The sequence below is a fragment of the Sorghum bicolor genome, chromosome 6, assembly GCF_000003195.3.
Source record: "Sorghum bicolor cultivar BTx623 chromosome 6, Sorghum_bicolor_NCBIv3, whole genome shotgun sequence".
Taxonomy (NCBI): Eukaryota; Viridiplantae; Streptophyta; class Magnoliopsida; order Poales; family Poaceae; genus Sorghum; species Sorghum bicolor.
The window spans coordinates 30,287,565-30,298,355 of record NC_012875.2 but is presented as its reverse complement, the minus strand read 5'-3'; the positions used below and the strand labels follow the sequence as shown (position 1 = coordinate 30,298,355).

The window sequence follows — 10,791 nt, the reverse complement described above, 5'->3', positions numbered from 1 at the left end:
CCCAAATTCTAAAAAAATCCTGCTACATGATCTAAGGGAGTGTTTAGTTTCCATCAAATTCCAAAAAAATTAAATTTTGGTTCATCATTTTGCAAAATAGAATTAAACACCATACAAAGTTTTTGACAAAAAGGTGATCATTCTCCATTTTAGATTTTGGACTCAAGAGACAAAAAAAAACTCCAAAAAAGTCTCATGAGGTTCTTACGAGGACAATAAATTCTACATTTTATATAAAACTAAACATAATCCTGAAATTTTAACATTTTGTATTCTATCAATCTAAATTAGTTGACATTTTGTATTTTGCATTTTTTATGTAAACACCCCTAAGTCAGACCGTGGGCCTGGTCGTGCTCGGACCACTGGACGAAGAGGGGAGCCCCGGGTTCGGACCCGCCTTCGTCCCCGTCCCCTTCCTCGCCTCGTGCTCTCCGCCCACCGCGCCGTCCTCGCTGAGCTTCCAAAGCCCCAGCCACCCAATAGTCTCCTCCGCAACCGTGCTCCGTCACGGCTACAAATACTCCGCCTGCATCTCCAAAGCACACTGCTCCCTCTGGCTTCCCGCCTCCTCTTCGCCTCCTTCGCGTCCCGACGCTCCCTCATGGCCGCCGCCGCCGCCACCGCAGCAGCAGCAGTCTCCTCCCCGGCTGCCCCACGCGCTGGGGCTGCCGCCGCCTCCCGCCGGGGGTTCGTCACGTTCGGTGGAGGTGCCGCCCGCTCCTCGCCAACGCTGCGGTCCGGCCGCGGGTTCTGTGGTGAGGGCCCCCTCTCTGAGCTGATCTCGTTCAAGAGTACTGCTGTGTTGCGGATCAGTGTCGTCTTGTTGCGGGTAGAGTTCGGAGATCTAGCTTCTGTACCGTAGCATGGCGAGCGAAATGATGCTGTTTTCATATTCCGTTAGCTGGAATGCTTGCTTGGTTGCTTGTGCTGCCAGCCTAGGATCCACGTTCGCTAGGTGAAACTTTGCGTAGTATGTGGATTAACGATCTATGTTCAGGATTACTTCTGTTTTGATATATCTGTGTTACTATGGAGCATCATGATGGAGTTAGTCAGGTTGTGTGTATTAAACAGTCTTATTAAACAGTTCATTTTATTTTTGAAATTTGTAGCTTCCATTTCTAGTTTTACATTTTGTTAATTAAACATGAAAAGTCTGACTCAGATTACCTTTTGTTCAGTTGGAAATTGGAACATGTTCTGTACCTGCTCTATGTACAATCTGTTGTGGAATAGTTTTAATGGAGCGTTGGTCGTAGCAGAACCTACTAATTAAATGGCCATGCATTGGGATTTCAATGATAAAAGGCTCATATTATCCTTGCATGTTGAGATACTGCTGTTGGACTGAGCCTAATGCCACACCATTAGTCTTAGTTTTTTTTATGGGCATTTAATCCAGATCTGTCCCAGTCAATATTGTGCTTGACTGGCGTGTTTGACCTTCACTGCAGTGACCAATGATCTCAAGTGTAGCACAAGTATCTCCTCACTCGTGATGCCTATGTTGATCTTCCATTTGCCTTGCTTAGAACACCTAGCCAATGCCATTGTTTCATCACATGTAGAGATCTGATAGCCATGTACAGGGATTGTGACAGGCTGATTTGCTTGGTGGTGGAAACACCAGGGTTTCTTCGCACATGTTTGTAGTGGTCATGGGAAATGCTGAGATTGTTTGGTGGTTGGGAGAACTAAGAGGATGAGGACTGGCTGATTATCTCTGTAAACATTGAGAGCTAGTATAGGTGTAATGAATGGATGTTAGATGTAATTAGAAGTAATTGAATATTATTGGAGTTTATAGGACATTTTTTTCTAACAAATCTACAAATGTTGCATCTTGTGCTACTATACATAAGAAATGTGATATATCATATGTGTGAAATGCTATAACTAAGTTTTTGGAGGTAGATTATTATTAACTTCTCCAATTGGAAAATTGTGTCTATGCATGATTCTTTTTGCGCTGATTGATACTGAGAGTCAAATTTTGTTCATTCAGAAACTTACATTTATTTTCTTTGTCCTTTGATTATCCCCAATTCTGCTCCAGTTTAAGTTAGATTGACAGTGAGGTTGAAACTAGCTGGACAGCGAGATATGCATTTGAATTCAACACTGTTGACAACTTGACCTAGAGAAATGAGACCTGAGTAGGATTTCATTCTAGATAGCTGAATATTTTAGTGGACTTTTAGGGTATGTCTACCAGTTGTGAAAGAAATAGCCTAGTACTGGATACAGGTTTAATATGGTCCCTCAGTGACTGAAAGCACTGGCAATATTTTTGGACACTTTGAATTTCATTGCATTTAAGACGTAGAAGACAGTAATAATTGAACGAGCACATAGCACAAATTGATGTACTTCACTATACTGTAATGACATGTTATGCTGAACATGCAGATGTTAGCTAGGTTCATCATGTTAATTTGAAGTGAAAGATCCAGTTGCACCGAACATTAAAACAGCGGATTAGTTTTATTATTGCCTTGTTGAAAATTTACATTTTATTATATGCAATGGATTTGCTTTTGAGTTTCTATAAAACTTTTTTCCTTAACAGATTCATGATTTTACCAATACATAGTTGAAGCATTTCTTTCAGAAAGAGTAATAAAGAATGTAGCATCCTCTTTAAACTTCTGTCACAGCAAGCTGGAAACAACCTAATTGTTTCTTTGTAGTCAGTGCTAAGAAAACTTCTGTCTGCAGGTGTGCAAACCCATGTTGCCGCTGTTGAACAAGCAGTTGTAAAAGATGCTACCAGGCTGGAAGCTCCAGTTGTTATTGTTACAGGTGCCTCTAGAGGGATTGGAAAGGCAACTGCTCTAGCCCTTGGAAAAGCAGGATGCAAGGTTAGCAACTTAGGCTGTGATTGTTGCTTTGCTTGCATTAGCCTTGGCCTCTATTAGACCTTATGCAACACAACTCAAGCCAGCATAAACGTATGCAATGTCTTGGGTTTTGGTTGTCCTACATAGGCAAGCTGCATCTTAGTAAAATTGTGTTTGGCTGCTTATTGTGTTGCATGTAATCACCTCCATATTTTGGTTGTCCTGCATAGGAAAGATGCATTGTAGTAGAAGTCACCTGTATCTAGTAGAGGCAGGAGAGGTGATAATATTTCATTTTTGTGTGGCCCCATCAGATTGTGCAAATCTGTATTGCCTAATATGACCAAATCTGATGTATTAGCTAATGATGCATTGGAGCTGCTTTCGCTTTGAGCACTATGCAATTCTTGCATAAGAGCCTCTGAAGGCAACCAAACATGGGCAGACTGTACTGCACAAGCCTAGATACAGGCTAATGCATCTCTGCCTCCAGATAAAAGTGTCTTCTTTCTGATGTGATTACATGTTGATCTAATCTCAGGGACTTGACTCTTGCTTGATTTTTAGGTTCTGGTTAACTATGCCCGGTCCTCGAAAGAGGCTGAAGAGGTCTCCAAAGAGGTGAGCATGTCCATTCACAAATTACTTTTTTTTTCCTTTCCTCTGAAACTCTTTAGATAGCAGCATAGAGACAATCAAGCTGTGCATAACCAATTTATTGTAACTGTTATTAGTAAATTGCTTTGGTTTTCACTACAAGTTAAGATGACTGCTGCTATTGCTCTCCCTGATTCTCAGCATTTTGCAATCCTTATCTCAGACTCAAATGTTCTTTCATGGTTGGCTCCATAAAGGAATTCATATATTGTTGTGGGTTGGGCCTTGGTCCAACTGGATGACGGGCACAATACTTAGTTAATTTGTACTAGATGCATTAGTTAAGATTTAAGATGTTGTTAGTACTTAGTAGGCATAAGTGCATGCAGTTGGCTTGTTAGCCACATGGGACATTGTGGGTTGTTGCATGGTTTACTAAGCAGCTAATCAGCGGAATCTGCCAGCCATTCAGCAGTGTTTTTCTCTCACAGCAAATCAGCCAATGGTACTTTTTGCCATGGCTTGCCTCTTAATTCTTATTAAAGAGACATCCATGCAGCTGTTTTCCTTAAGCTAGGAATAATCAAAGTAAGGTTTCCCTATAGTCTCACATACGCCCTCAGCCTTGCATATCCTCTGTCCAAGTTCTACTCTGCCTCAAGAACCCACTTTCACACATTCTACCTTAACTCATCGCTGTTCACTCTCACTCTGGCAAATGCTTACCTTCTAAGTTCTAACCTAATTCATATCATACACTATCATCATTAGTAATGTGATAATGTCACTGTCCTTAATTCTCATTGCCATTTGTGAGACACTGCAGCATCAGAACAAATAAATAGGCCCCTTTAATTATATCTCATAAATCAAATAAAAATGTGATGTCAATTTCTTATTCTGCACCATCTTTGGTTGTTTCACTGGTATATTGTTACTGTTTTTAGACTAGTAGAATAGTACCAACAACAATGCAAGGAGTGCAGACAAAGAAAAACGATAGAAAGGTGATTCCTGAATGTGGTTAATTAAAATTAACCTTTTTGCACGATTAAGGCAAATTATTAGTTATTTAAGTACCCATTGAAACTTGGTGACAGTTGTCTGCCTAGAAATTTTTTGAGAGCAATCATTGACATGGCAGTTTATTATCTTTTTTCCTTTTCCATCTTGAACATGTACTCAGTCAGATGCTTATATTGTTGTTTTTGCAGATTGAAGCATCTGGTGGTGAAGCTGTCACCTTTGGAGGAGATGTTTCAAAAGAAGCTGATGTAGAATCTATGATGAAAGCAGTGAGTGTATTTTGTTTACAGAAAGGAAATGTTCCATTTCGCTTTTAAACACACCAATCTTTATTACCATGGTTTTATGATTCATGTGTTAATTGAATTAGGCTCTAGATAAATGGGGAACAATAGATGTGCTGGTAAATAATGCAGGTATGTTCCCATGGTAGATTGCACATTGCCAGCTCCCTGTTTGGTCGACTTTGTTTGGCACATAAACAATATTTTCTTATTAGGGATTACACGAGACACGTTATTGATGAGGATGAAGAAATCTCAGTGGCAAGATGTAATTGATCTCAATCTTACAGGTGTCTTCCTGTGTACACAGGTAAGTTTGCAATCATTCCTTGTTTATGATTTATATTTATATGCATCTTACAGCAACATATTCATTGCAGGCTGCAACAAAAGTAATGATGAAGAAGAAAAAGGTACAATCTGTTTGCTCTTCAAATTGGTTCGCACATCTCTTGTGAATGCTAACTGGACTAGAACTTTTAATTTTATTTATACACAACTGGTTTTCAGGATTTGAAAGTACAAATGCAACCTAGGATTAGAAGCATGTATGAATTGTGGTAGGTAGCTGGCAAATTAGTTAGAAAAGCACCAATAAGAATTAAGGACTCTTGCAATACTCAAGCATCATAAGTAAACAACTGTTGCAACTCTTCCTCTTACACAGTTTCCAGTCACGACTCAGGATATATTAACTTTCTTTCAGAAGCACAACGAAATTACTGGCTTCTTGCATCGATTGTTTACCTTGTGTTCATGAATAACTGAAAGGAATTAAAACCTTAAGAATTTAGACCAGTCAGTGACTCACATTGATAATGCATAATTATTGAGTCGTGCCTCAGTAATGGGCTGATAGTTTGTTACCATGAGTTATGTTTGATTTGTCTTGTATATGTTCTAAAAAGTTGTTGTAATGTGTGTATTTTTATGTAAAAATGCAGGGAAAAATTATCAACATTGCATCTGTTGTTGGCCTTACTGGCAATGTTGGCCAAGCTAATTATAGTGCAGCCAAGGCTGGGGTGATTGGTTTCACGAAAACAGTTGCCAGGGAGTATGCAAGCAGAAATATCAATGTCTGAACTTGTATCTTTTCATTATTGGCTCCCTTGGAACTTTGGCTAGTCTGGCTTCTGATGCATTTCTGAATATTCATGCAGGTGAATGCTATTGCACCAGGGTTCATTGCATCTGATATGACTGCCGAACTTGGAGAAGAGCTTGAGAAGAAAATCTTGTCAACCATTCCATTAGGTATGCATCTTAAGCTGTCTGATCATCTCGTTCCTTGGATTGCATCTTAAGGTGCACCCTTGGCCAGGGGCCTTTTGGTACTTTTTAGTTTGTTATAAGTGACGCTCCAAATACGAAAGTTACTTGCTGGTATTAGTATTCTGATAGATTGTGAAAAGAAGCTTATTCGGTTATTGCTGGTACTATTTATTAACAGGTGACAAGTGGCCCCAACTTACAAATTACCAGCATAGGATAATAAGAGTTAGCATTTTTTTTATCTTTAAAAACACTGTAAGAAAAGAGTAGTAAGAAATTAGAAAGCAAAGCCGGGAACTGAAATCCCATATGAAATTGAGATCCAAATTTTGTTTGTACACAGTGGCTCAAGCATCACTTTATAGAACCATAAGAGCATCTCCAAGAGATTAGCCAAAAAGACTAGCCAAATTTACTGATTTAGCTACTCTCTAAAATAGATTTGATAAAAAGATATTAGAGTACTCCAACAGACTCTATAAAGGATGGCTAGTGAGGTAGGCTATCCAAAAGTAGAGAGCGAATAAGGTGGGATGGAGAATTTTTAAATTTGAAGAGCCATTACAGAGTCTGTTGGAGACATTTTTCTTTCAATAATAGCAAAATATACCTTTAAAAAATGATTTGGCTAATCTCTTGGAGATGCTCTAATCCATTAATTTTGGCAGAATATGCAAATACTGTATTATCATATTGCTTTGGTCCTTTTTTCTTTTCTTTTTGGCTCATTCTCGTTTTCCCACTAAATGGTTAACTTAAGATTCATATGTCAGACTTTCACCGCTAAGCCCTAATGGTACACGTTATTATGCTACTTCCAGGGAGATACGGCCAACCAGAGGAAGTTGCAGGGCTAGTCGAGTTCCTGGCCCTTAACCCCGCAGCTAGCTATATGACCGGACAGGTGTGTGAAACTACGAATGTATATGCGCACTTTTCAGGGTTTTGTTTCTGAACATCTCAACTAACCCTTTGCTACACGCAGGTGCTTACAATTGATGGAGGGATGGTAATGTAAGATTTGAGTTAGCTTGATGTACTTCTACTTTTGCTTAACATTTAATGGTATTGTACTCCCTTGTGCACGGGCGATTTTGGACAACAAAATTAGGTTTGTCTCTGTCTTTGTAATACTCACTGGGAATAAATCAGGCATTTGGAAGTTCAAATTTGTGTTTTCATGTCATGATATGTGCCAATTCGTTAATGCTATTTGACTGGGATCCTGGCTGATTGATTTCCCACGAGTTATCCATGATCATCGTTATGCTTTATCTTCAACAGTGTCATGCAAGCAGTGCGATGGACCGTAGCAATATGTGCATGGGCTATCAAGTCCGTTGGCCAAGTCGCAGCCCAAGCCCAAGGCTTGTAGGATTAAGGACTATATAACAAAGGAAAAAGTCTATATTACCTTCTTCAACTTTCATAAAAATCCACTTTTCCTCCTTGAACTTCAAGATCAGACAAAACACCACCCTACTGGTTTTGAAGGTGGTTTTTTTTATTTATTTATTTTGGTTGAATCTTTCAAAAATCACAGTAAATCAGAGAAAAACCATAAAATAAAAAAAAAAATTTTGTTAGACTTTACATGAGTAGATGAACATATAATATGATATGTTTTAGTAAAAAGTATTTATTGTGGCTTTAGATCTATGCTTTTATGTAATTAAATGCATAATTTATAGTTGCAGTTTCTATGGTCCAGTTGTGGTGAAATTTTTATGATAATATAATTATTGTATGCTTAAACTGTAGTAAAAATTTTATACTCATTAGAGCGACTTAGGTTTAAGCACACACATGATCCAATGAGTAGATCCACATGGCGGCGGCAGTGACTCAGGTTGGAGCCCACCCTTAGTGGTTGAGGCTTCGTGTGGGTGACACTACCACCAGAGGTTGGGACTTGCGGTCTAGTTATTCGTCATGAATCACAGTGGCAAGGAGCTTGTGGTGAGGAAGGCATAAAAGTAAAATTGCTATGATAGAGACCTACTAAGTGTTCTTCTCCTCAAGTATTCAAAAGAATGTTATAACAAGGCCACGTCTAACTAGTGCTTGATGTGGTGCCACACATAGATGTGGAATGGAACGAGGAGCTATTGTAGAGTCCGGACTCACAGGATGGTCTTTGCCCTAAGTATCTTAGTCCGGTGAGTACTTGGTTGATAAGGAGAGAAAGCCAATCTGAATATCAATGCCTTGCTAACTCATGTCAATGACTGTTCCTGTCTCTTGGATCTCAGCGTGAATATTGCGCAAGAGGAGTTCAATGAAATTGCCGATAATCTTGCAACCGTTGCTGAGCATGTCGAGTTGATATCTAGGAGAGATGCACAAGGGGTATTTGCTAGAATTCACTTAATGGAGAAGCAACATCACTAGCAGATGACAGTGGCGGGCCCAAGAGGTAGTCCAGGTAGACCCAGGACTACCCTGAATTTTGGCCAAAAAAATTTTAATACACCTTTCAGCCCAGTACTCTTCTTTCTCCCTTCCCTTTTCCTCCGTTCATCCTGACCCGACATTCTGTGCGTCGCTACCTGCTGGGAGTCGCGAGTTACGGCCACGCGAATGGCGAAGTGGCGAGGAGGAGCCGCCGCGACGGCCTGACGCTTCCACGCTCCGGCGGGATTCCGGCCTCCCGCCTCCCTCACCCTCACGGCCTCGCCCTGCCGGCCGTCGGCCTGGTGCCTTCGCCCTTCGCCCGGCGCCCGAAGCCTGGACAAAGTCCGGCAGTCCGCTCGACGGCCGCCGCCCGCCAGTCCCCAGTGGGCAGTCTGCACCGCGGCACCGGCGCCGGCCAAGCGGCAAGCGCCCAGGCCAAGTCTTCTGTTCCTGTAGTGAGTTGATTTTATTTGTGCACAGTAACTATGGCTTCCTGGTTTATTGGTTTAGGGATTTGATTTTCTCCCAGATCTACTGTCTGTGAGGCTGTGACTCTGTGAGATTGTGAGCCAAGAATTGAATAAATTTGTTGATATGTTTTTAGGCCGTGACTCTGTGAGATGTGGCAGCATTGAATCCTTCCAATTCATTTGCCTCATTTGATGCTAAGAAAATCCTCAAGCTTGCAACTTATTATCCCAATGATTTTTCAAGTTTGGATTTGAGGACACTTGAAATTCAACTTGGCACTTATATTGAAGATGTGAAGATGGATAACAGATTTCAAGGACTGACCACCCTCGGTGAGCTCTCTAACAAGCTTGTTGACACTAATAAACATGAATATTATGATTTGGTGTACTTAGTCCTTAAATTGGTATTGATCTTACCGGTGGCGACAAGTGTTGAAAGAGTTTTCTCTGCCTTGTGTTTAGTGAAGAATAAAGTGAGAAATAGTATGAGTGATAGGCTATTGAACAATTGTTTGGTTACCTTTATTGAGCGTGATAATGACATAATTCATGCTTTCATGGCAATGAGAAAGCGCAAACTAAAGTAGTCTTTTATATTTATGTAAGACATTATCTTATATGTAATCTATTTGTGTAAGTTTCAGACTAATTTATGTAAACTTCGAACATTAAATTGTATTGTCGCAATTTGCTTATATTATAGTTATTTTACCGATTTTTTTCTTTGAATTTTGTCATGTTGCGCATGAAAAAAATTTTTAAGACTACCTTGATTTTAATTCCTGGGTCCGCCACTGGCAGATGAAGGGACATTCTTCCTAAGAGACATTCGTGGGGATTTTGAGCGAATAACGAGCGTTGGATTGGGCTCACTAACATGTTGGTTGACCTCACCAATTAGATCTACTTTCACTGCATATAGAGTTATAGACCATCGGACGATCTATTCCCTCCCGGTGTCTTGACCAGATTCTGCGTTAAGCCGTTAACACCTTGCTACGCGTAGCTTTACAATTTACCATTGAAGTCCTTCTCACGGTATTGATAGAATTGATATCCTTATCACGGTATTGATAGGATGATAGTTTGACACAACAAGCAAGGAGAACATACCAGCCTTAATCGCTATTGTCTCCACGCAACCGCATGTCCGCATCCTACATGGGGGCAACAGGGACAGCCACCCAAGCAACACAGAGCTCTAACACGACCAATTGCCATGGCTCGCCGCCTCCTACTCCTTCTCCTCGCTTTCCTCTTCTCCACTGCCGCGCTCTGCTCGCCCGACGCCTCCGCCGCTGAGGATCCGCTCATCGAGCAGGTGGTCGGCGACGGCGCAGACGACGAGCTGGAGCTGAACGCGGAGGCGCACTTCGCGAGCTTCGTCCGGCGGTTCGGCAAGACCTACCGCGACGACGAAGAGCGCGCGCACCGGATGTCCGTGTTCAAGGCCAACCTTCTCCGCTCGCGGCGCCACCAGCGGCTCGACCCCACGGCGGTGCACGGGGTCACTAAGTTCTCTGACCTCACCCCCGCCGAGTTCCGGCGGCAGTTCCTCGGCCTCCGCCGCTCCCGCTCCTCCGGACAGGACCTGCTCAAGGGGTCGGGGTCGGCGCATGAGGCGCCTATCCTCCCCACCGACGGCCTCCCGACCGACTTCGACTGGCGTGAACATGGCGCCGTCGGACCCGTCAAGGACCAGGTCCTGTGCCGTCCCGTCCTTGATTCTTCCTTCGCCACGATTCAATTTCAATCCAATCCCAGAACCGCGTCTCCTCTTCTTGGATTCGCTCGATGGGGAATGGCCAGAGTTTATCAATTTGTTTTGATTTATAGTGGATTTCTTTATTTGCAGGGGTCCTGCGGGTCGTGTTGGTCGTTCAGCACATCGGGGGCGCT

General features: G+C 41.8%; 1 protein-coding gene and 1 pseudogene across 2 annotated transcripts in view; both read left to right on the top strand.

The window, feature by feature from the left end:
* On the top strand, positions 369-7,211 carry LOC8058659 (3-oxoacyl-[acyl-carrier-protein] reductase 4). Its single transcript, XM_002447596.2, has 11 exons — positions 369-758; positions 2,722-2,864; positions 3,411-3,464; positions 4,655-4,735; positions 4,837-4,882; positions 4,966-5,060; positions 5,131-5,163; positions 5,695-5,829; positions 5,914-6,007; positions 6,847-6,929; positions 7,011-7,211. Exons 1-11 carry the CDS (start codon positions 605-607, stop codon positions 7,041-7,043), a joined length of 951 nt encoding a protein of 316 aa, XP_002447641.1. The 5' UTR covers positions 369-604; the 3' UTR covers positions 7,044-7,211.
* The window catches only part of LOC110436274, a 4,495-nt pseudogene continuing 3,683 nt past the window's right edge, over positions 9,980-10,791 (top strand). Inside the window, exons 1-2 of the transcript XR_002454092.1 lie at positions 9,980-10,594; positions 10,748-10,788. The product of XR_002454092.1 is annotated as a cysteine proteinase 1-like (transcript). The remainder of the gene's footprint in view (positions 10,595-10,747; positions 10,789-10,791) is intronic.